This window comes from Trichechus manatus, unplaced genomic scaffold (assembly GCF_000243295.1).
Source record: "Trichechus manatus latirostris isolate Lorelei unplaced genomic scaffold, TriManLat1.0 scaffold00106, whole genome shotgun sequence".
Classification (NCBI taxonomy): Eukaryota; Metazoa; Chordata; class Mammalia; order Sirenia; family Trichechidae; genus Trichechus; species Trichechus manatus.
The window spans coordinates 515,444-541,121 of record NW_004444042.1 but is presented as its reverse complement, the minus strand read 5'-3'; the positions used below and the strand labels follow the sequence as shown (position 1 = coordinate 541,121).

At 55.5% G+C, this 25,678-nt stretch overlaps 1 protein-coding gene across 1 annotated transcript in view; it reads left to right on the top strand.

Moving 5' to 3' along the window:
• The window catches only part of ZMIZ1 (zinc finger MIZ-type containing 1), a 188,287-nt gene that overhangs the window by 132,345 nt on the left and 30,264 nt on the right, over nt 1-25,678 (top strand). The window contains exon 5 of the mRNA XM_004383162.2: nt 18,917-19,061. Within this exon, the coding sequence (XP_004383219.2) occupies nt 18,917-19,061 (145 nt within the window). The remainder of the gene's footprint in view (nt 1-18,916; nt 19,062-25,678) is intronic.

Below are 25,678 nucleotides of genomic sequence, written 5' to 3'. Positions count from 1 at the left end.
GCTTTCTTCCTGGTGTATCTTAGTCTGAAAGTTCTCTGAAACCTGTCCATCATCATAGAAACACACAAGACAGGTGGCGGCTGCACACGAAGTGCATTGGCCAGAAATCGAACCTGGATCTCCTGCATGGAAGAGAAGAACTCTACCACTGAACCACCACTGCCCATTCATGCTGTGGGAGACATTAGTAGGTGCTACAGAGAACGATTAAGCAGGGAAGGCGCATAGAGGGAATGTGGGTTGGGTGTGTGTTGAAATTTATAAACTGGGAAGATCAGGGAATCCCCCGCTAGTAAGGACAAAGGGTGGAGGAAGTGACCCACATGAATATCCAGGGCAGGTGTCTTCCAGACAGAGGGAACAGTCAGTGCAAAGGGTCTGATACATATAAATGATAGACTCACTCTGGGAGAAAGACCAAAAGCCACTAAGCGTTCCCCTGGTGAGAAGAGCTGGCAACAAGAGTGGGCCTGGGGGAGACTACTTTTCAGCATATGTATCTTTTTTATACTTCCATATGTTTTCAGTTACATGCACATATTAAACCAGTTGCTCAGGAGTCAATTCCTGCTTATGGCAACTCCATATGTGTCAGAGTAGAACTGCTCCGTAGGGTTTTCATGGCTGGGACCTTTTGGAAGCAGATTGCCAGGACTTTCTTCCAAGGTACCTCTGGGTGGGTTCTAATCACCAGCCTTTAGGTTAGTAGCCCAGCGCTTAACCGCTTTTGCACAATGCACAGATTATCTCTTCTTAAGAATGTTTAGAAGTTAAACAGGGAGGGACTGAATTGGAACAAGGAAGTGGAATAATCAGATGTAATGGAAAAACTACAGGTTTGGAGGCTAGCAGACATGGGTCCAGATCCCTGTTCTAGTCTCTATCTGAAATATTCGCTTTATAAGGAAAATAGGTTTGTGTATTACTTACGTAAACAAAACTAATTTTATAAATTAAAAAAAAAAGATCCCACCCTGACAATTGTTTTAGCTGTGTGTCCTTGGGCAGATTTCTTAACCTCTCCGAGCACCAGCTTCCTCCTGTATAATAGGGGTAGCAATCTCTGCCTCAGAGGATTTCCAGGACATGAACAGAGAAAAGGGCTATGCGGGTTTCTGTGTGGCCTGCGGTTGACCTTCCTGAGGGCATGTCCCTGCATGGCCTGGCTTTTTTCATGGCAGTGGGAGACACTATATCCATGTCCTCACATTCTCCAGGGGCCTCTGGTCCCCCGGAAGGTGCAAAACTCTGCAGTACAGCTCCCCCAGGGGTGGCGGACCCTCTGGCCCTACCGCGTGGTCCATCATCTGACTATGAGGGGCCCCCAGGCCCCCCACAGGATCCAGCTTGCCCAGTTGGTGCCAGCCTGGCTTGGGCCAGCTGATCACTGGCCCCACCACCCCCTCCTGCCCCGGTGTTTCCTTCTCTCCATATTAACGTTCATTCTTCCTAGCCTCCATCAGAGGCAGAAGGCAGAGAGCTATTTCCTGCAGGGAGAGAGCAGGCACTGGCGGGGGAGGAGGGCGGGAGAGCTGCGTGGTGATTAAACACTGCAGAGGCCTCAGCAAATGACGGCTCCCTCCCCCAGTGCTCAGGGAGAGGAGCAGGGAGCCAGGCCTGGGCTGCAGATGGCCTGGGCTGCCGTCTGCTCCACCTCCTGGGGCTGCCCGTTGCACTGCCGGAGTGCGACCAGACGGCCGTGACGAGGGCAGGGCAGTGGTGCTAAGCTCTGCGTGATCTGGTTCCGTCCTCGCAGCCACTGCGAGGCAGGAACCAAGGGCACAAGAGTAGGTCATGGCTCAGGGCCACACAGCCAGCACACTAACAAGTGGTGGAGCAGAGAGTCATTAAATGGGGGGCAGCTGTGTTCACCGCCTAGAACTATAGGCTTTCCATCAGACGGTGCGTGCCAGTGCTGGTTGAGCAGGGGGGACTTTTGCCTGAATCGTGTTCTCCACTGAGAACTTGATGTACATTATTACACTTTTGGAGCAACTGTGAGCTAGGTTTACATTCAGGTGAAAAAACAGGTCTGCATGTACAACCTAATGGAATGGTGCCTGGTCCCGTGCCATCTTGGTGATCGTTGGTATGCTTGAGTCCATTGTGGCCGCCATTACACAGTTCACACCTCGTGGATAAACCAGGGTTCTTCCACTTCTGACTCCCTCCCCAGTGTAGACGGACCAGGAAGAGATAGTCCAGGGCCACACCTATAGGGCCGTGAATGCAAAGATCAGGGGAGGTCAGTGTCAGAGCGTTTGCCAAGGGTACGGTTTTCCTGGCCCTGGGAACCTGCGTGCATTCTGGGCTGAGGACGGGGTGGGGAGCGGTCCACTCCCTTGAGTTCGTGCAGCAGAGGGGCTGAGCACCTGCATCCTGCTGTGCACTGAGCTCGCCCCTTGGTCTAAAGCAGTGGGCCCCTACCAGCAGCATCTGCATCACCTGGGAACTTGTTAGAGATGCAAATTCTCAGGCCCCCCCACACCAGACCCACTGAATGGGGGGCAGGGAACAATACTCTGTTTTTCCAAGCCCTCCAGGTGGTTCTGATGCAGGACAATATTGAGAACCCCTGGCCTGGAGAGCCAAGTGGCTCAATCTTGCACTGGGACCTCCCCATCCCAGACACAGATCACCCTGACATGCCCCAGGTGTAACACACTGTCAGTAACAGGTGCAGCCAGGAAGAGCACTAGATGTAAATTGAATTCTTATAAACTATTCTTATTTTCATTGCAACAAGGCAGCTGAATATTTAAAGAAACCTCAGAATCATTTCATCGGGTAAAGGATCTTCAGCAAAGAGAAAAATCCTCTCGTTTCCTGCTCCTCCCAAATGTTCTAGAAATCCAGGCTCTTATGTCAGGTTTGCTTCAGATGGTGTCTGCCTATCAGTGACTAAAACAAGTAATAGCGTGCTAAAAAAAATACCACTGGGGCCCTGCAGTGTGGAAAGAGGACCCTGGGGTGAAGTGGAGGCCAGTCTGGTGTTCCGGGCAGCCAGGTGCCCCTGCTGCAGGAGTAAGGTGAGGGGCTTCACCTTGCCTGCCCCCCTGCTAATAACAGGCAAGCTTGGGGGTTGGTTCTAAAGCTCCGTCAAGCATCCTTAGTCAGTGGTTCTCGAAAGGAGAGCCACAACTCATTAGGAAGCCGAGACATAGATACATGAAGCCTGCAGACATCAGCAGCTCTTGCGGGATGAATGGGTAAAAAGATAAAACCCAGTAACGTGATTCTAGGTCCCTGGGCGGCATAGTTTGTGCTTGACCACTAACCTAAAGGTTGGCAGTTCAAGCCTACCCAGTGCTGCTGTGGAAGAAAGGCCTGGTGATCTGCTTCCTTAAAGATTACAGCCAAGAAAACCCTGTGGAGCAGTTCTACTCTGTAACACATGGGGTCTCCATGAGTCGGCGTCAGCTCAACAACAATGGCTTAACACAGTTCTGGATAGAGAGCCCATTTGAAGGGCATCATCTCCCACAGGGTGAGGTCAGCAAGGAGTATCTGAATCTGCCCTGAATGTCCACCCATGGGTGTGCCTGAGCTGAAAACACCCAAGTGATTCCAGCTGGAGTGGGATCTCTGCCTGCATGTCTAATGCCCACCACCTAGTGACTGCTATGCCTTTGCAGGGCGTAGACCTTAACTCACTATGCCGGGGTCGGGAGGATACCATCGCCATCACGTTTCTTGCACCAGGAACCTGAGATTCATGGAGGTTAACCAGGTCACTCAGTCGGGGAAGAGGGAAGGGAGAGGGGAGGCGGGGTGGGGTGGGGTAGAGGCAGAAGATGAGGGGTCTGGTCAGCAGGATTTTCCCGGGTCTGCTCTTTTGCGAAGGACAGTGATTGACCGGAACCCAAACTCTCAGTAATCACGGGTGCGGATCACCTCACAAAGCCCCAAATCTCTCTCCTGGCCCGTGTCACCTTGGTGCACACCCCCTCAGTCACTCCCTGGATCTGGAAAGCTTTCCAGGTGGTCCCTTCATGTAAACAAAGGTGCCCCTGGAAGAGACACCTCCCCAAGGCTTAATCTCAGGACCGGGACCCAGGACAGTCCTTTCTCTGATTTCCTGGTCCCAGGCCGTTTGGAAGAAACTGTTATCTGAGGGGTTCTGGGGTGTGGCAGTCTGCTTCCGTAAAGATTACAGCCTCAGAAGGTCTGTGGGACAGTTTACTCTGTCCTGTAGGGTTGCTATGAGTCGGAATCGACTCGATGGCAGTGGGTTTTTGGTTTGGGGTGTGTCACTGGCTCCTGGCTCCCACGGGAAGAGCCAAGGGCCTGGGATCCCACGCAGGGCCAGAGCGAATGGCGGGAATGCACAGCCGGGCCTCAGTGTCCCCAAGGGCGGATGCCGTGGTGTTTAGACTGGGGAGGAGAGGGACTGACCTTAGAAAGGGGCCTCATTCCAACTTCTCGTTCTGTGTGCTGGGAAGGGGAGACACAGCCAAACTGTGTGTACCCAGCTGGGAAGCCTCAGAAAAGTAAATTACCCAGGGATGAAATTGATTCCCGTAGCCTCGCCTTACCCCTGCGGCTCCCTGCAAGAGGGCAGCTGGCAGTGGTGTGCAGCCTGAGGAGACGCTGTCATGCAGAATAGGGAGCAGGCTCTTGGTGGGCCCCCCTGGAATGAGGCCGTGTGGTCCAGGGCTCCTGGGGTGACAGCTCAGGGCTTGATGGCAGGAAAGGAGGGGTCACGGCGCATTTCTCTCCTCTTTGCCGTCTCAGCTGCAGACACGCTTGGAGCATAGTCCCAGCATGGGAGAACACCCTCCTGAGTGGGCCGCCCTGGTCCTCTGGTCCTGCTTGGGGCCTGAGGTGGGTAAGATGGCGGTGGGGGTGATGCTTGGCTCTTGGGGCCCCCCTACACGGACACTTTGGTGCATTCTTTTGTAGTTGAAAGGATCTGCTCTGTTGGAACCCATGTGCCTCCCCAGAGGGCAGGTGCACAGAGGCCCACCTCAGCCCAATCTTCCTGGCCTCAGTCCAGCGTAGGGGCAGATCTACCTGGGCAGTAGGTAACTCTGGCCCGTTGCTGGTGGGCTCAGAGTAGGGACCCGGCCCTCCTCAGGCCATCTCTCCCCTCCAGCACGCTTGCTGTGCTATTGAAAAACGGGCTCCGTCTAGTCATCCCCGACTCATGACAACCCCGCGTGTGTCAGAGGAGAACTGTTCTCCGTGATGTTTTCAGTGGCTGATTTTTTGGGAAGTAGATTGCCAGACCTTTCTTCCAAGGTATCTCTGGGTAGATTCCATCTGCCAACCTTTTGGTTAGCAGCCAAGCACATTAGCTGTATAATTTTCAACTGAGATGGTCTAGAACTCCCCTCACCCCCGCCACCATTGCCAACATATGTCCCTGGTGGATGAGAAAGTGCTGACTTGCTCCTGACCCTGCTGCAAGCTCAGGCGTGCCCTCAGCCAGGTTCCCCAGCTTCTCTGCACCCAATCCCTCGTGTCTACGATGGGGGCTGTGATTACCCCACCACCTCCACGCTGCTGGAGAGGGTCCGTGGCCAAGGGGTATGGGAGCTCAGGCCATCAGTGGCACAGTGGGCAGCAGTTCCTTGGCCAGATGCTCCCTGCCCAGGCTGTAGGACAGAGGTGCCCCTCTGAGGTGCTTATCAGGTACCTCCAAGAAGAAAGGGGCATCCTCTTTCTGATGAAGATGCCCCCGTGAGCTTGTTTCCAGGTATCTTTGCAATTGAACCTGAGGTCGATGGTGTTAGCCAGGATGGCCCGGGAGGCAGTGTGTGGTAGACAGGGAACTTTCCAGGCTGGGATTTTCCTAAAGTCCAGGGAGAGGCTCAGCCCATTGGGTGTGTCCTCTTCGGCCTGTGCATCCTGCCCAGCCGGCCCAGCCTCCACTCTTCTGCTGGGTGAGGGGTGGCTGAGGGCAGCCAGACCGGTTTGGGAAACAGCCCAACCGGCTCCGGCTCCAGCTCCAGGCTTGCTGGGAGTTCAGTTCCCAGGGCGAGTTCACACGCCTTGAGCCTTGAGACTCAGCTCCTGCCAGCCCGGCTGCCCTTGGGGAGAGGGGGTAGGAGCATACTGAACTGTGCTGGGGAGGGAGGGCAGGCCCAGGGGCCCTCTCCCAGGCCAGGCTGGCCGAGGACCTGAGACGGCAGGGTTTGCTGAGCACAGAGAAGCAGGTAGGGCATGGCAGGTGGCCCAGGAGCCTCCATGCGAATCTGGGGCAGTCCTAGCCACCGACCTGCTTGGTCCTCCCTGAGTGTATTTGGGGGACGAGAGGGACAGGGTCACTCCTAGCCAAAGGGTCAGCCGAGGAGTCCTCCTTGTTTTGAGTTTCTTACCCACAGGGTGTTGGGAGATGACAGAGCAGGGAATAATGTGGGAATGATCTAGAACTATGCTGCTGATAGTATTAATGCAGAGATGCCTCTGGTTTGCAGGGGAGCGAGATTTTCCCCCAAGGGAAACCTCTGGTTTTATGTTCTGGGGTCAGCTGACAGGGCTGCCAGAGTCCAGCCTGCAACTCCCCGGAATGATTTATCCTGTGATCACGGAGAAGCCCTGACCCCACAGCGGCCCTGCAGCTGAGGATGCAGAGTCCTCCCCTCCCCCAGCCACCCTCCCAGGTCCTCACCACCCATCACCCCTGGCCCTGCACCCCATCCAGCTGTCTGACCTCAGCAACTCCATTCCTCTCTCTGGCCTCAGGCCTTGATAAACGGGCACCTGGGCAAGGGGCGATCTCGGGAGCTCCGTCCATCTATAACCCACACTGTTGGAGGGACGGGCCCTCTATCCCCACAGGCCCTGCGGGATACAGAAGGGGTCGTGCCCTAAGAGATCACAGAGGTCAAAGAGGCAGCTCCTGCCGGATAGTCGGCCTCAGCCCTGAGGGATGTGACTCAGCTCCATTGCTACACCAGGGCAGAGTCACAGGGCCTCAGACTTCAGGGAGCCTAGTGCCTGCTGCCTCTTTTACAGCCAGCCCTGGTTGCACAGGAAGTTGGTAGCAGACAGAGCAAGGAGCTGGGAGGGTGGCCGAATTGTAGGAGTGAGGAGGTGGGTACGAGGCAAGGGACAGCCATCTCGTGGCGGGGGGTGGGGGGGTACACCTGCTCTCAGAGAGGTGATGTCGTGAGCCTGTGGGGATAGAGGGAACCCAGCCTGGCCCTGCACTCCCCGGGGGAGATTGGAGTTGAATCTCTTGGCATCCCTCTTGGGCCTTGATTTCTCCCTTCCTAAAAGAGGGATCCTCTTGTCCTTGGCTGGCTGCCTTACTGGAGTCTGTGAGGCTCTTATGAAGTAAAGGGGGGCGAGGGGCAGCAAGGGCTGACTCCTTACCCTCAGGGTCCCATTAGATCCCCGGCGCATAGTACAGCGATCTCAGATATTGCCCAGTTACAGATGCACACATGGGGTCCCCAGGCCAATCCACTGGCTAACTGGCTGTGTTAGATCCCCACGCTGGTCCCCTGGGGCCGAGCGGTCACTGACCCAAGCCCAGGCGCCACCTCCAGCCCCTCCATGGTCATGTGCTTCCTGTGCTGTTTCCTCCTGGGAGGAGATGACCTGAGGGGATGAGGAGGGGCCCTTTTTCCATTTCTGGGGGCCCCCAGCAGTGGTGGGCCTGCAGAGGAGGGCGGGCAGGAAGCCCAGCTCAGGAGCCACAGTGATGATGCCAAGCAGAGGAAGCACCCTGAGAATGGTTCTGTTTCTCGGGGTCACTGATCAGACCACCCATTCCTGCTGGGAGGAAAGAGGTACATGCAGGAACCATGGGTTTGGCTCCTGTACCCCTGCCCAGGCCTCCCTGATGGAGGCCAGAGGAAAGGCCCTCTGTTAGCCATTCTGTTGGCCCAGTGTGGAGAGGACAGACGGCTGCAAAGTCCACGCTGGCCCCTGCACCCAGCCTCAAGTGCTTCTAAGGAGGAAGGAGTCTGCCCAGACTGGCCACTGGGCCCTGCTCAACCTGAGAGCCCCAAGTCAGAAGTGAGCTGCAACTGGGTTGATCTCCTAGGGCCTGGGGTCCATGCAGTGTAGTGTCTGGCAGGGGAGGGAAACCTTGGGTACGGGCACAGTTGGTGCTAGGGAGCAGCAGTGCGTGCTGTGGGGAGTGCCCAGTCCTGTGGAGGGGGCACTGCCTGCCATGAGGAGTGTCCCATGGAGGGGGCCCTGCCTGCCGTGGGGAGTGCCCAGTCCCACGGAGGGGGCCCTGCCTGCCGTGGGGAGAGCCCAGTCCCACGGAGGGGGCCCTGCCTGCCGTGGGGAGTGCCCAGTCCCACGGAGGGGGCCCTGCCTGCCGTGGGGAGTGCCCAGTCCTACGGAGGGGGCCCTGCCTGCCGTGGGGGGAGTGCCCAGTCCCATGGAGGGGATGCTGCCTGCCGTGGGGAGTGTCCGGTCCTGTGGAGGGGGCACTGCCTGCTGTGGGGAGCATCCAGTCTGAACGAAGTAGTGCAAGGCTGGCCCCAAGGAGAATAAGCATTTTGTGATGATCTTGGAGACAGATGAAAAAATTTGTATTTTATTTGAACAACAGCAAGTTTAGCAAGTAGGTGGAAAGACATGAGGTACAGGGAAGCCTCTGAATCCTAAGGGGACTTGTACACTCAGCAACATAAACAATAATGTTTATTCTTATGTAGTGCTTTCTACATGCTAGGCACTGTACTAAGCATTTTATACCTATTAGTTTATTTAATGCTTATGTCAACTTATGAGGTAGACATTATTTATTTTCCTCATTTTGCAGAAGGGAAAACCAAAACACAAAGAGGTTAAGTCATTTGCCCAAGGTCACACAGCTGCTAATTAGCTGAGCTGGGATTTGAACCCAGGCCACCTGGCTCCAGAGTCTGCATTCTTGGCTACTTTGCCTTCTAGAATTATGAGGTAGTCAGCCACCTACCTACCTACCTCCTACTTGCTTCTGAGTTTCCAGTCAGGACTCTTCTGGTGTAAGAATCGCCATCGCTCATATGTGGTTACAAAGCTCGGACCCTCTGTCTTGGCACTCCTCAAAACAGGCCTGTGAGCAGGAGAGTTTCCCCTTGTGGCCTCCCCATTTTACAGTTGAGGTGCAGACACTAGTCCGGGTGTGTGTCATCTCAAGCCCCGTTCTTCCCTCTCCCCTCTCCCTCTCCTCCTAGTTCACCCCATCTGACCCCAAGCTTCCCTGGGCAGCTGCCCCAGGACTGTGCCTTGGGAAGGGGGAAGAGGAAGGTGAGGGAGGTAGTGTGGCCTGGGCCCAGGGGGAGGGGGGCAGCATCCCCAGGGAACCCTGGGTGAGATGCTCTGCCTGGGCCCTGACCTCAGCCTTCCCCTGTGGGAGGGACGCAGGGAAACCGTTAACATGAACGCTGGCACCAACCCAGGAGGAGAGAAAAACCAGGGTTGTGGTTGGCCACCTTTTAAGTTACACTAATTGTTGTTTCTGTAAACTGTTAGCCTTTAATTGTCATCACCAGTGTGGCCCACTGATGGCCGTGCATGTCATGAGCTAGTGTCAGCTTGACTTGGGTCTGAGTTTACTTGATGGCAGCCCTGAGCTCTGAGCACACTGTGCAGGACTCCACTCAGGACATGCTGCTCCTGAGGCTGGTTCCCACTCAAAGGGATGGGTATGTGCTGAGGGGCTTAAAAACCCCAGGGCACCAGTGTCTGTCTCTCTCATCCTCTCTGCATACCGGGTTATTCCAGCCGTGATTCATTTCAACCTGTTGGTCATGTGTTGGCTGCATAGTGCCGGGCTGCAGAAGTGGCTCCCTCCTGGGACTCCTGCTCCCCCGGTGGGATGCACGTCATTCCCCCAAGTAGACCACTCTTCCCTCACTGTGCAGCTCGGAGCAGCTACCCTCCACCAGCCCTGTGTGGCCTCTGGGGACACAGATAGGAAATAGGGAAAGAGGTGATCAGAATGGCATTGATGGAAAATCCCTGTGGCCACCCCCATGCTGAGCGTGGTTGGCAGGAGGCAGGTTTGGCGGCTGAGATACAGGATAGGAAGCTCTTGTCATAATCCAGGGGAGGGTGTTGAGGGCTGCAGTCAGGTGCTCGGTGTAGGGAGGGAGGGAGGGGGCAGACTGCAGAGATAGATAATTGGGGCATGAAGCCCCATGGGGAGGGCAGGGTTCTAGCTTCCCGAGGGTTCTGAGGTGCTCCAGGGCCTTCCAGTGGACATGGGAGCTGGTCCTTGGAGGTGACCTCCAGGTGGGGGTGATCAGGAAGAGGGGCAGCAAGGGGAAGAGCCTACAGTGGGTACTCTTCACTTGCAGGGCAAGACCCTCAGCCCTGGGCCCAGTGTCCTCACACTTCCACTGACCTCTCAGAGGGTCTTGGGTAGATTTAATAAGCTAACGATACGGAAGCATTTTGTAAATGTAGAACAGTGAAGTACACTGGTATCCTCCCAGGTAACTCTTTTTGCCTTGCTCTCTTGACTTTCCTTCCACCCCTAGATTCCCCAAGGCCCCCAGGCCCCCCAGGCCCCCAGGCCCATTGTGAGGGTGCGAGGCCTGTGCTTCAAGATGCCTCCCCTCTGCCTGGCTGGGCTCTTCCTGGACAACCCTGAGTCCAGCCCCATCCCCTGGGGTCTCCCAGGTCTCAGCAGCCCCTTTGCACATTGTGTTATAGCTACCCCCACAGCACTGCGTGTGGACATGACTCTCATGCTGACACTTCCTCTGTTCTCCAGCAGACTTTCAGCCGCTAAGATGCTCTTTGATATTAGCGCGCCTTTGTTTCATTTTGCAGGAGGCTTCCCTGGCTGCAGCATTTGATGCCTCTCCCACTTGGCCTCACACCCCAGGCTCTGAGCCGTCCTCTCCCGACTGCCTTTCATCCCCTCCCCCCATCCCCCTCACTCCCCCTACCACTGGCTCCTGTCCCTTCCCGATTCCAAACCTTCCCAGGAGCTAGCCTCCCAGCTTCTCGCTGCCTGAAACCAGCCTGCTTGCTGCATGGGGCTGCCTTTCCCCTCTGGCCACAGTGGCGGCTTCAGTTGTCTCCCTCCTCGTCAAGCCCGCATCCAGCCTCTCGAGCTTGTGCCCGGCGAGCTTGTCTGGTCCCGTTGATGCTCCCATTCCCAAATCCCACTCTGCCTCTCCCTGTACCTCCCCATCCCCCAGACTGTCGTGTGCTCTTGAAAGCTGCCTCCCCACCCTGTCCTGCCTGCTGTATTGTCTGGAGGGTGCTGGCTACACCTCTTCCACCTGGCATCTCTGCAGCTCCCAAATCTTTGTCTGGCCCAGCAGCATTGGCATGCAGCCTCTTCCTCCACTGTCCTCTCTCAGAGGGCACCATCACCACAGAGACTGGTGGTGCAGTGCTCACTGGTCCCTTCCTAGACATCTGCTCAGCCAGGAGCTTCAGGGCAGAGGGAAATATGACCTGCCTGCCCCTGGGAGCACATGTTTGGGGCTGGCAAGACTACAAAGGCCTGGGGCTCTCCCCTTGGGAACCTGTCCTCACTCTGAGGGCTGTTACGTTGGTTTTCTTTTTTCTTTTCCCTAAAGGACACTGTGGTGTGGGGTAGTTCAGCTGCAGGTGGAGTAGCCAGAAAGGTCTTAGGGAGCAAATGCCAGGATTTGGCACTCCCTCAGGCCTTCATGCCATGCCCGTCCTAATTCTCCAGCCTGGTGCATGGTCTCCATTTCTATCGCAAGGAGATGAGCAGCCGTGGGCGGCCAGTGCAGGCTACCTAAGCCGCGAACCCTTGAGTGCAGCTGCTGCAGGTGCCTGAAGACACTCGCCCCTGGATTCCGTTAATAGAGGATGTCATCCATTGTTACACGCACCGTCATTTTACATGGCACTAAGAAGAAAAAACACGCTGCCAATCACACACAATGCACCAACGATTCCTGTGCTTCATGAGAGCAGCTGAACTAATCCTTATAAGTACCCTATGAGCTGGGTAGTATCGTTACCATCACTCCATTTTAGGGATGAGAAGCCAAGGCACAGGAAGGTTGGGTAACTTGCTCCAGGTGTCCAAGGTGGTAGTGACAGAGCTGGGGATCCGCCTGTGTGTGTGCCTGTTTCAGAGACATTAACCTGGAGGAGGTGTGCATCTCGGAGTGAGTGAATGCAGTCATTGGACCTCATGGTTTCACAGGCAGTAGGAGCTGGCCCAGCAGCCCCCAGCTCTGTAGAACTGTCAGGGCAGGCTAGAGAATTGTGTAGATTCAGGGTGTGCTTTCGAGCCCGACTGCCTGGGTTTGTGTTCCGACTCCCTTGTTTGCCTGCTGTATATCCCTGGGCTAGTGGTTTGGCCTCTTCTCCAGAGCGTTCTTATCTGTAAAATGGCCGTGATGGTAATGCTTATCTTATCAGGTGGTTGGCAGGGTTAGATGAGATCGTGCCCACAAAGCGTGTGGACCAGTGCCCAGCATGTAGGATGACCTCCACAGCGTTGGCTGTTGCCTTCATCCACACTGAACTGGGTGGTCGGTCTGTATTTGCCTACCTACCCCAAAGACTGAGAGCCACCCCAGGGCAGGCACAAGACTGTGCCTGTGCCCTCAGCACTGAGCTCGGGGGCCTGCCAGGGGGTGGCTGCTGGGTAGTGGTCGTAGTTGTTGAAGTTGAAGACCACGGCAGATTTGGAGAAGCTGGAAGGACAAGGGCAGGCACCAGGGGTACAGAGAGGCTGCCCTGCATGTCTTACCCTGGGTTGGCAGCCACTCGCCCATCCACTGCCCTCAGCCACTGCTCTCTGTGGATGGGGCCATCTGGGTGTAGGCTGCTGACATGCCAAAGCCAGGGCTCTCAGTGGTGCCAAGGGTCGCGGGCTATTCTGGATCCTAAAGAATCTGGACCCTCCACCCGGCCCCCCCCCCTCCCCAACTCAGATGGCTGTGTCGGACTGAGGGGCTGCACTTGTCCACACTGCAGTGGGAGTCCCACAAGGAGCCTGGGTTGCTCAAGGACCTCCGTCCAGGGCCACGGGCACCTGCCCACTGGTGGGAGCAGAGGAGAGCTGCCTCCTGTGTCTCAGGCAGAGCAGAACACGAGATGTGGTTCTGCTCTGCCCATCTTGGCCCGGAGGGGAAGGAAGGGGCCTCTGCAAAGCTCGTGGCCGAATGGGCAAATGGGCCTAGTCACCTGTTTCAGGGCTCAGGGCTCCCAGACACTGTGCACCCACACATCATTCTCTGAGAGCTTCGTGCCCACCCAGGACATTTGTTCTCCCCTCTGTCTTGTGGACAAGTGATGGCCAAGGCCCCGTGACCGTCCTGCTGGTCACTCATCCAGCAACCAGGGTCAGTGATACTAGTAGTCACTTCAGCTGCTAACACCTGGGTAGCACTTCCTGTGTGCCTGGGACTATTCCTTCACTTCACGATAGCAATTCAGCTAATCTTTACAACTCCGCTGTGAGGTGGGTAGTAGTGTTACCATTGTCCTCATTTTTGAGATGAGGAACCTGAGGCGTGGGTAGTCTAGGTAGATGTCACACAGGTGGTAGTGACAGAGCTGGAGGTACGTCTTTGCAGATGGGCTTTGGAGTCTGACTCACCACCTCTCCTGTGTTACACGATGCAGTGGTAGGTATCTGCTCTGGGCTGATGCAGATTACAGTGTCCCACGGGCCTCCTCCCACCCCCTTGCTCCCTTCTGGCTTCTCCTGGTACACACCTGCTATTGATTGACAAGCACTAAGTTAGACTGCATGACGATGCTGAAGCAGGCCTGTGAGCCCATTTCACAGATGGGAAAACTGAAGCTCCAAGAGGTGAGGCAGCTTGTGTGAAATCTTACAGTTAGAAAGTGGGAAGACAAGATTCAAACCCCGTCTCTGGGGCTCCAGCCAGCGTGCTTAGCTGCTGCTCCACACAGCCCTGCTTGCCCTGCTGGCACTGGCCCTCGCTGGGGGCATGGAAGGCCGCCTAGAGGGAGTGTCTTGAAGAGGTAAGAGGTCTATGAGGAAAAAAGCCAGGAGGCAATTTCTAGGCAGAAGCAAAGAGGCGTGAAAGTTTGTGGCGTGTTATAGGGCTGGCTCATAGAGAGGTGGGCCTGGTGGGTGACAGGCTCAGGAAAGAGGGTCACCTCCCCCTTACGAGGCATGATTGCACACGCCTCACCCGTTCTCCAGAGACCAGACAGTGTGCCGACATGGACTGCACTGACTAAGCACTTTATAAGTGGGGGTCTCACACTTCACAGTAATATAGGGGCATACACTAATACCGTCCGTCTCACAGATGCACAGAGAAGGAAACCGAGGCCCGGAGAGATTGTGTAATTTGCCCAAGGTGGTGTAGCTATACATGCAGGAACCGGGTTTTGAATGCTTACTGTTGGGATCTCTTGCTCTTGTGGGTGTCATAGGGTCCCTTGCACTTAACCATGGGGTGGAAGGCCGAGAGAGAGAAGAATCCAGGCTGCATCACCATCTTGCCAGACTTTGCAAGTCCTAAGTGTCTTGGACTTTTCCTGGAAAAGTCTTGCGGTGAAGGGTTGAGCAGGGTGTTGACTTCACCCACTGAGGGCTGGATGCAGCCCACAGTGGGCGCTGGGCAGCTGTTTGTTGGGTGATTATTGGGTGAATGATGGACATCTTGGTAGCTAAGATGAGAGTGGACTGAGTGAAGGATGCCGGTTAGGAGGGGGTGGGGAGGGCCTTAGTTCACTTTGAATGTGTTGAGTTGTGCGTGCTTACGCACGTTTTGTGCTGAGAAGTCTGGCAAGTGTTTGGAAACCTGGGCTGAGGGTCAGAGTTTGAGGTTGAGGTCCGAGGTGGTCTTCCATGGCTGCCCCAGCCCCAGTGTGGCATTGTGAGATCAGCAGGAAGGGGCCCATGTGGTTCTCAGCATGTCCCCTGGACAGGCCTGTGGGGGGAATGATGGGTGGGGCTGGTTAGGGAGTCTAGGGCCAGCCAGAGAGCCCAGATTCCTGGGTGTCCCCACCCCAGCCCCTGCTTGTTTCAGAGGCCCTGCCTTGGGTGAGGGCGGGGGAGTAGGTATCTCTTCAGGGGCCATTCCCATGCACAGCACCAAAGAGATGCATCTGCAGCTGGGTGTCCTCCCACTCTTCCTCCTCAAGGAAGGCCAGGACCTCTCGGGGGCCCTCCCCCTCAGATCCCACTGGAGCAGGGCGGCAGTGGATGCTGCCACTGCCAAGCTGTCCACCTAGGAAGGGGCAGTCCTATTGGCTCCTGTGGCCAGCCCAGCAAGCCCCCACCTGCCCAGGGAATGCCCCGCAGCCGTCTCCCTGACTGTGTGCCCAGATGGCTCCCAAGAGCCTTCCCTGCTCTCTTCCCCCGTCGACACCCCAGATTGGGAGGGGGCCAGAAAGGATGCCGGGTGGAGCTGGAGTTCCCCTCCCTGCCACTCTCGGGAAGGCGTCGGAGCATCTCACTGAGACCCTGGAGGGTGACCGCGGGTCGGGTGGCACGGTTGGCAGCGGCGCAGGTGGTGTAGACACAGTGCTGTGGCCGCAGGAGCACTGGGCAGGAGAGGGCAGGGCAGGAGGACGGGCGCACCACAACCCACCAGTCAGGTGGTTTCCTTTCATCTCTTTGAAGGGGAGAGAGTAGCCTGCACTGCCAGTCCCACAGTGAGGCCAAGTGAGCTGCTGTGTGAGAGTGCTTTGTGGTCAGGGGGTGGGCACGGGGTCATAGCTGCTCTTTCAACTTAAAGATCAGGGCCTTCTCTTGCCCCTAGAAGCAGTGCCCACAGCACAGGGCGGAGGACTAGCTGTGGGGGTTGTGCAGGCAGTGGGGCACTGCTGACCTGCCTGCCTGTAGCAGGGGTCTAGGAGAACGGCCGCCTGGGACTGGCCTGGGCACACTTTGCATGCGATGCCAGGATTGCTGCCCTCCCCCTCCTGGGACTCTGCATGCCCGGTGTCCCCCTGAGTCCCAGAGTCTGTACAGTGGTCCCTTTTTGTGCTCCACCCCACGACTACACAGATCAGAGCACCTTAACTGAACCTGGGCTCAGATCCACACACACACAGAGCACGCACCCAGGTACCAGCCGAGACGCCCACCCCTGCCGCATTGCCCTCCGTGTGGCCTCCTCTCAGCCTGGCTGCCTCGTCCTGGCTCACTGATGGGGCCCAGACTCCGTCGGCTGCAGATATGCCTGTTGTCATTAACTGGCATTTGCCTCAGAACAACCCAGTTTATGCTGTCATGAGAACATGCACCCACCCGTCTGCCATGTGCGGGGCTCAGCCGGGGCTGCCAGCGCGGCCTCTGCGCTAACCAACTGCTCAGGAAGGAGCAGGCGGGGGTGCCTCCCTGGGCTGCCCCCCCGCCACTTCTTTCCCTCTTGGTTATAGCAATGTGGCTTCCCTGGCCTCCCCTTCTGTCATGATGCACTTGCCCATCTCACCTACTCCCAGCATCCCAGGCCCCTGCAACAGCCAGGATAGCCAGGATACACAGCAGACCTCCTTTATTCCTTTTTAGAAAGCCACTCCACCAGCAGTCGGGACGGTGGCCATGACATTGGAGGAGAGCTTTGATCTCTGCGCATCATGGCCAGCTCTCAGGCAGAGCGGCCGGCCGTGGGGGTAGGATGGGCGCGGGCAGCGCCATCTGAGGCCGTCCTTTGTGCCACAGCCAAGCGTGCTCTGGCTTCACGTGCTTGGCATGCAGATGAGTTTCCAGATGCTCAGTGCCCCCTGCACAAGAAACACTAACTAGAGGCCCGGGAGAAGAATAGAGCAATCTGGAAATCCATTTTCTGTGTGTTCCGGCCTCTAAATAGGCTGCTTCTCCCTCCAGCTGTGGCAGATGTGTGCTGGGCACCCACTTCAGGGGCGTTTTGCCACTGTTTCTGGGCAGACACGAGCCAGAGTGGGGCCTTCTCTCTCACACCCTCTTTCCTTTGTGGGTGATGGCAGGATGAGCTCCACAGAGGGGACGAGATGCATCGTTTAGGATACAGGTGGAACTGTGATCCTCCCCCGACAGGGGCCCCAGCTCATTCATTGGTGTCCCCTCCTAGGGGAGGAAGCTTGTGCCTTCTCGGGAGTAGGGCACAGGCTGAATCCCATCCCCCACTCGACCCCTTGGCTGGGCACTTTTGCACACCGCACAGGCTAATAAGCTGTATCCAGCAGCTCCGGGGTGACCCCTTGCTGCCCCTCTCCCACCCTTGCACGAACTACTGCCTTGCCCTTGCCCGTCGGCCCCCAGCAGACTCCCAAGAATACGGGCACCCCTCTCCCACCAGTGAGAGGCAGGAGAGCCCCCTGGCGGCTGCTCCTTCCTCCCCAAGACGCTGGGCCCACTTTGTCCCCACTCGTGGTAGAGCTTGCCTGGGCCAGTGGTGGAGGCAGAGCCTGGCAGCGTCTCAGAGTCCCTGCCTAACCTCTCCAGGCCTCAGGCTGATGGGGGCCATCCAAGACCAAGGCGGTTTGCAGGGGCAGCCGCTCCCAGGCACCGTGAGCTTGGAGTTTTCCCCCAGTGGCAGCTGAACATTGAGAAGTGTGTGTGATTCAGAAGAGGGGCTGGGAGACTCTTCTCCCACCCTTTTGCTCCAGCCTCGGGCACTGGCAGGAACAGGAGTGCAGCCTGGGTCATTCCCTCTCTGCCTATGGTTACTGTGAGCCTCAGTCTGCCCCCTCTGTAAAGGGGGATAATAACAGCTGACCTGCTGATGTCCTGCATGGTGTGAAGCAGATGCAGGAAAAGGATGCAGAAGCCTCCTGTCCAGTGTCCAGATGGGAGATCCTTGAAATGAGGATGAAGGCTTTGCATCCGGCCAAGTGGCAGAGCAGTCCTGACTCAAAACACCTGGTCATCTTCTAGAACAGTGTAGTCAATCTAGCTGAAGTCCTTGTGCAGGAGCAGGGCATTGGCTGGGTGTGGTCGCCCCTCTTTGCTTCTGCACAGTCTCTGCAGTTCTCCCATCTGCTCCTCACCACGGCCCTGGGAGGAAAGCAGGGCAAGAACCATTGCCCCCTTCATGTACAGGCCAGCTGAGGCCCAGAGAGGGTCTGTGAGCTGCTTAGAGTCACACAGTTGGAGGAAGGCAGAGCTCACCCAGCCTCCCCGACTCCCTTCCCAAACCTTGGCTCCATCTTGCACTTTGGAAGGACTGGCTGGGCCCGGGTCTAGGCCTAGATACACTGACCTCAAGGTTGGCCCCTGGTGGCTGCACTGGGCAGCAAAGGATGAAAGGAAATGGCCCTTTGCCCCCAGTTCATGTCCCAGGCTCTTTTCACTGGAGTTTAAGGCCTCAGGGTTTGGAGGGTTCCCATGTGCTCCTGTGTTTCGAGCCCTGGCCGACTCCATCTGAGCCCCACCCCTGCACTGTCCTCTGCCCTGGAAAGCCTCTGTCCTGCCGAGCGTTAGCCCCCCAGCAGTCAGGGACTGGCGTGGGTCCAACTGGAAGGTGTGTGGGTGCGACCTAGGCTCAGCAGGCATTTCCTAGGCAGGGAGTTTCGGGGAGAGCTCTGTAGACACCTGGGATCGTCAGCAGGCCCCAAGAAGGCTGTGGGTTTGGTTTACACTTGGTGATTTTATGCCATGACCCCAGCTCCAGGGAGAAGCCATTCTCAGCTGATTGAACCGAATTGAAGTGGGTGGGCTTCACGGGGAAGCCGGGGGCGGAGGCAGTGCCCACCCTCCTTTCCCACCCGTCTCGCGGTGGCACCGTCTCCGCGTCTACTTTGTGGTCTTGGCTCTCCCTTACCCCCACCTCTGGTCAGTACTCCTTAAAGTAACAACCACTAAAGGTGACCCTCCTGATCTTCTCTTTTAGCAGCAAAAGTTTTTTACTACTCTCTGGGGGTGTTAGTCCCATTTTACAGCTGAGAACACTGAGGCCTGCTGAGAAGGCTTAGTGACTCTTCTGGTGTCCCACAAAGCTGGGAGCAAACCCAGCACCAAGGACACCGCATGCGGGGAGGGTCCCCATGAGGGGTCGGGCATGCCAGGGTGTGGTGGCAAGGGTGCCCACTGACCTGCTGTCCTTGCTTGCAGCCCTCCTGTCCTCCTGGTGCGAGGAGCTCGGCCGGCTGCTGCTCCTCCGACATCAGAAGAGCCGCCAGAGCGACCCCCCCGGGAAACTCCCCATGCAGCCCCCCCTCAACTCCATGAGCTCCATGAAACCCACTCTGTCGCACAGGTGAGAGGGCGGGTGCCACAGGGGTGGGGCGGCCAGGGGCTCCCTGGAAGAGCTCCTCAGGTGTAAGAACTGGGCCACGAGGCCTCAAGCAGCTGAGACGATATAACATGTCTTTAAATACAGTTTTTTTTTTTTTTAAATCCTCCTGGGTGAGCGCTGTTTCTCCCCCATCAAAACAGAGGTTGAAAGCGCTGGGTTTACCCAACCTGGCCGTTTTGTTCCTTCACTGGGGGGCTGTTTCTTCTTCTGGTTCTATATTTCTGATTGAAAGTTGGAAATCCTAAACTCGGGGTCTTCCTTCTTTTCTGAGCTGGGTCTTGGGTCAACTCAGAGAAGCCAGGGGTTGACAGGGCCTCATGAAGGTCGCAGGGCTGGTGGGCCACCCACAGACGGGGACAGAGCCCACCCAGGCCAGCCAGGCTGGGCCCAGTGAGCTGGGTGGGGTCAGCACAGGAACGGGGCCACTAGGCCCCAAGGAACTAGCCAGTCGGCCCTGCAACAGCCTCAGAAGGAACATGTGACCAGGACTGGCAAGTCCCTAGTTAATTACCTCACGAGCTTCTTGCTGAGCAGAGATGCTCTCTGCAAGTGCTCTGCGGGCTGACCCCAGAACAGCGAGGCTTGTCGTGCTGTCTGCCCGCCCCGTGCGGGTCCCCGCTAATGACCAGGAGAGACACTTGCAGTCAGCACTTGGACCTCATTATCGAGCCCCACGGAGGCCCCGAAGCCCAGAGCACGCTGCAGGCGGCCCTGGCAGGACCATAGAGGTGCTGCCTGGCAGCCAGGTGGCGGCCACGCTTTATAAATTGAATTAGAGGCTCGTTGACTCTTGGGGCCAGAAAGGACCTGAGAGCTTGTCGAGTCCAGCGTTCTGCCCACATATGCCCTGACACATGGTCACCACCTCTGTCACAGGTGCTTTCTGTGACAGCAAGCCCACCTGCACTCAGGGCACCACCTTGAAGGACCCCTGGGCCAACACTAATGCCTCCAACTCCAACAGCCACCCCTCTGCGGCAGTGTTTCTCTGCAGCTGTGGGCATCTGGGCAGGGTACTTTTCATGGTGCAGGACTTTGTGGGGCATTTAACTGCCCACTCAGTTTTTCTAGTGCCTCCACTCCCCCCAGCCCTGTAACAGCAAAAGCACCCTCACACATTTTGGGTATTGGGAACATCACCCCTGGTTAGGAGCCCTTGCTCTCCAGAGGCAAAACCTGCCACCCCTGCCTTCCAGCCTTTGCTCCTGGCCCGGCTAAGTGAACTGGCGCTAGCCACTGAACACAGGTGGTAGCTGAATTTAACTCAGCGAATGTGTTAGGTCCTTAATTCTGGCCCAGCAGTCCATCCTGCTGCAGTCATTTTTCCCCTCATCATCCCCCACATCATGTCCTTCCCAGCCTTCCTTCATCCAAGTCACTCAGTATCGCTGTTGATGATGACAGGCCAGAGCCCTCCAGCTCCCCACTAAAGACCTGGCTCAGACCGGGCACCAGGCCACAAATCTGGACTGCACCCAGCCCTCTGCCAGGTCCTTGCTGAGCTGAGCTGAAGGCCGAGATTGAGAGGTGTCTGTGCTCAAGGAGCTGAATGAATCTAGCTTATTGGGGAAATAAGACTCACTCAGGCACAGCTGGGAGCTGGGGGATCAAGGCAGCGGGCCTGTGCCGGCCTCAGGGCTCAGAAGTGGGAGGAGCACTGGCCAGGCTGACCGTATAGAGGCTGCCCAGAGGCCATGGGGCTTGACCTTGAAGGAACTGGGCAAGTGCATTCTTTGAGCTAAGACTGGCTTCCCAAGCATGCTGTAGGCCAAGTCCCCACCACTGCTGCTACCCACCTCCGGTTCAGCTCACTGTACCTACCTGCGGAGTGACCGTGAATGCAAAGCAGGCTGCTCCTGAGACCTGGAATTCTGAGGGTCTTAGGCAGTCTGCGAAGGAGAGCCGTGTGGCAGGAGCACTCGTATTGATCTATGACTGATAGGTTCCATGTGACAGGCCTCGTCGCAGGAGCACAGTGATGTGGCAGGCATTCTGTGCTGGAGGAATGTCCCCCTACTCCACCCATCTCCACGTTTCTACCACACATGTCAGAGCTGGGGGGGAAACGGCCCAGAAGGGGAAAGTGACTTGCCCGAGAACACACAGCCAGTACATGACAGTGCAGGACGGTACATCAGGAATATTAACAATGTGAGATGCTCTGCTCACCTTTGCTGCTCCTCATCCAGGGTCCGTGAGGTGGAATCTGGTTGTTAAGGGTTTGGAGGGTCCTTCTGGGAGAGGGTCATCCACTGTTCTGATCCGCACCTCCCCCTATTACCCAGTTTCTAGTGGAACAGTTGAGACCAGAAAGAGAATGTTCATCAGCTGAACAAACACCAGAACCCCTGTCCCTTCTCCAAGCCCAGGGCTATCCTGAGGGTACACTGTGGTTGGTCTCTGCTTGTCATCTTCATGAATTTCCTTGGGGGAATCCATTTCTAGGCAACTTCCCTGGGTCCACCACGTTTTGAGTCCCTAATGTAATTTCCCAAACAGGAAGGAAAAGAAATGAAAGGGAAGGCTGAGTACTTTTACAGATAGGAAGCCATTCTGATCATCATCATCAACAACTTTATGAATGACTTGGACAAGGAAGCCCCTCTTGCCTTTTCATTCAGGAGACATTGGGCCAGGGTGGACTTGAGTACACTGGGGTGATCAGGACTGGTACCGGGCAGTGTCTACCGGCTCTTTGAAGACTTAGGGGCCCTTGTCTGAAGTCTCTGGTGATAGGAATGGGAGAGAATGAGGGAGCCCAAGAACCCCAGAAGCTGGGAGTCTACCCCTAGAGACGGTGGGGACATAGCAGAACCCTTGGCTGTTGTATTTCTGTAGCTCAGGCGTCACGGTCACGTCCATTGCAACCATGGGGGGGGCAAGAGGAGATGTGAAGTCTGGCCCTGAGTTCTTCTGCCCCGATGCTGTGCTCTGAGTGAGCCCTTGACCTCTCTGAGCCCATGGTCCCCTGCACATGGAGAAGTGGTGATGGTCAGGTGTTAGGAAAGGGCCAGGCTCCTGCAGCCCCTGCAGTTTCTGAGGGTGACATGATGGTTACTAGGAGTAGAGTATTAGTGGTATCACACATTTGGGTAGAGCTTTGGAGTTTGTGGAACGTCTTTAGACATACTCCTTGTTCAGTCCCGTCACAGTGTCCTAAGTGGCACCCTGTGTGCTCTGCAGAAGATGCACAGGTTTCTAGAACAGGGCACAAGAGAACGGAGGCATGAGGGGCCTGGCGAGTCCTGGCCCAGCCCTGTGCAGGAGGGAGGGGCCTCTGTGGGGCAGAGGACACCTTCCAAGTAGAGAGCAGTGGCATCCCCTTCTAGCCCTGCAGTGACCTGGACTTGAGGCTGCAGAGGATTGCTGGCTGCCTCTCCCAGATTTTTAATGAGAAGTTAAAACAGCCATTTGTGATTAGCACATCGTCCGCATGCAAATCAGTGCTGCAAAGGTAATTAAAAGCCTAATAAATCTTGTTTACACTGGTAATTTGATTACAATCAGAGCCATTAGATCTGGGGAAGACTCCAAGATCAAGGGGTCCCCCCTTCCTTTTCCGTTTCCAGGTGAGGGATTTATGGCTCCCGGAGGAGCAGGCCCTGGGCCATCAGAGCTTCCCTGGGCCCAGTGGGTGGGCTTGGAGCATAGCCACCCTGCTGGACATGGAGTGGCAGCTCTGCCAGTGTCTAACTGGGTAATTTGAGGCAATTACTTAACCTCTCTGTGCCTCACTTTTCCCCTCTGTACAAGTGGCATCCTAACAGTGACTTGTCTCCATGCTTGGCACACAGGGAGCCCTGTGAACTATTCATTATTCACTCATTTGACCTCATTCAAGGTCAAAGTGATAAAGAAGGGGTCAGTCAAAACCATCCTCGGCCTTCTCCTTCCCTTGGTCACATCACACCACCTTCACAGTTGTCATTTTTAGCTGTCTTTGCATAGTAGCACCTAAAGCACAGTTTGTAGTAGGCTCTTCTTTTTGCTCCCAGAAAACAAAGATGAAATGGAAAAAAAGCATTTGAAAGGGGGAATGAAGGACTCGTAAATGCCTGCTTCATCAGATCCAGATTGCCAAGATGCAAGCATCTTTTCCTTTCCTCCTCCTTACTGAAAAATTTAAAGACCCTCTAATACACAGTTCGCTGCACAAGTTCCTCTCTGAGTTTCACGGCAGGGAGGGAAGGAAGCAGGCCCCAGTAATTGTGGTGTTGGAGAACGCTGTTAATGCTTCCCCTAAATTACAGAGGGTGGGCGCTCCAGCGCCTCGCTGGCTTGGTGTTTCATTAGCGGGAACACCACAGCCTTGCAAGGAGAGGGGACCAATATAGCAGATCAGGGAAATTAATTAGGATCTGACAATACCCTTAACGGGAATTGGTTATTTCTCCCAAATTTATAAAGAGGCTGTTAGAAGTACAAGAGAAGGCCTGTGCAGCGTTCCCAGGTGAGCTGTGGCCTCCCCAGAGCTGAGGTGCCGAACTAGCAGCTGTCAGCTTTGAGGCCCAGGGTTTTCCTTTCTGAGCCTGGCCAGGCGTGTTCTAAAAGGATAGCAGCCTTGGGCACAACTGGGCATCAGATTGGAGGGAGAGATGCTGGAAGCTTGTGGGCCAGAGTCGGTGGGAAAGACCCAGGCTCTGCGAGCACATGGCTCCTCTTCCACCCATGAATGTCTGTTTAGCCACTGCCACAGAGGGTGCCCAGGAGCCACAAATCATCCTTCTCTCATCCTAGGCCTTGCTTATTTTCTCTCTCATTCAGCCAGCAAACATCGGTCAGTGCCACAGGGCTGGTACACAGATATATAAACTGTCTAGTGTAACAACTGTAGTGTGAAGAGCTGTCTATAAAACATACTGTCATGGTTTGAATTATGTCCCCCAAAAATGTGTGTATCAGTTTGGCTAGGCCATGATTCCTGGTTCTGTGTGATTTTCCTGTATGTTGTAAACCTGCCTCTATGATGTTAATGAGGGAGGATGGGTGGCAGTTGTGTTAGTAAGGCAGGACCTGATCTACAAGACTGGATTGTGTCCTGAGGCAATCTCTCGAAATATAAAAGACATAAGTGAGCAGTGAGACAGAGGGACCTCATACCATCAAGAAAGCAGTGCCGGGAGCAGAGCGCGTCCTTTGGACGGGGTCCCTGCGCAGAGAAGCTCCTAGTCCGGGGGAGCACTGAAGAGAAGAAGCTGACAGAGAGAAAAAGCCTTCCTCTGGAGCTGACGCCCTGAATTTAGACTTTTAGCCTACTTTGACTGTGAGGAGATAAATTTCTCTTCGTTAAAACCATCCACTTGTGGTATTTCTGTTATGGCAGCACTAGATGACTAAGACACATACAGAAAAAGTGCTGAGGGAACAGAGGAAAGCCTTGGGTTCTGCTTAGGAGATAAAAGGGGATATTCAGGCTGGGCTTTGAAGTATAGGTCGGAGTTCACTCGCTGGAGAAGGGATAGTGGAGGAACGCTAAGGAAAGCCTCAAAGGCTTGGAAAACATTATTTTTAGCTGACAGGCAGAAATGATAACACCCTCCCATAGACAGCATCTTTACAAAACTCTAAGCACTTTCAGAGTAAATACGAGTATCTACCCTGTGGCCAGGTCTTTTCTCAGCACACAACGACAGAAACCCTGTGGCTAGGCTGGAGAAATGGAGAAGGTATAAGCACAGCTGAGCAGGGACTCTGCCAGATACTGTGCTCAACTCCACACCTAGTTTTCACGTTTCATCCTAGGAGAGTGTTTATTCCCCTTTAGAGATGAGGAGGTTGAAGCTGACTTAAAGTGGTTTGTCGAGGTCATGGAAATCGGCAGTGGCAGAGCCAAGGTTTGGCCCCAACAGTCTAACTCCAGGGCCCAAGTAGTTAATCCCTTGTCTACAAGGCCTCCCTCTGCCATTGGAGTATTAGCTCCAAGGAGTGTTTAGTCAGAGCCCCTGAATCTTTGCCAACATACCCAATCCAGGCTAAAGCAAGTGATTCCCTATATGAAGATGTACTTCTTCCTGGGCACTATTTGGATTTTCTTGGAGGCCCAACTTTGCGTTTGCTTTGTCGTTCACGCCAGGTGACTACCTGGAGAACCCCCAGAAGGTCTGTCCCTTCTTGGGACTCTTGTGGACTTCTGTATCGCCTCCCTCACCTTCCTCGCCTTAGAGCCATCTTTGAAGGAGGGAGCACTCTGCCTTCCTGAATCCTAAGTTCCCTGAGATGGTGTGTGTGACATTAGGTGGCGGCCTTGCCTTTGACTGGCTCTGTGACCCCTGTGAGTCTCAGCTTCCTAAGAAATGAGTCTGTTGCAGCTTACTTTGCCATGAGCCGTGAGGTGAAAGTCACTTCCCATCATTCCTTGCATTTAGAAGCCACTCAATAAATCATAACAACAACAATAATAGTAACAAAAGCCAACAGTTCCTGGGTGCTCAAGGTGTGCCGGACACTGTTCTTTGTGCTTTCCTTGTGTTAGCTCACTTACCTGTCATTCTCCCCATTTTACAAATGAGGACACTGAGCTGTAGACAGTGAGTAGCAGGTTTGTTCATTTCCCTCTTGGTCATTGTCCCCCGGGGGGC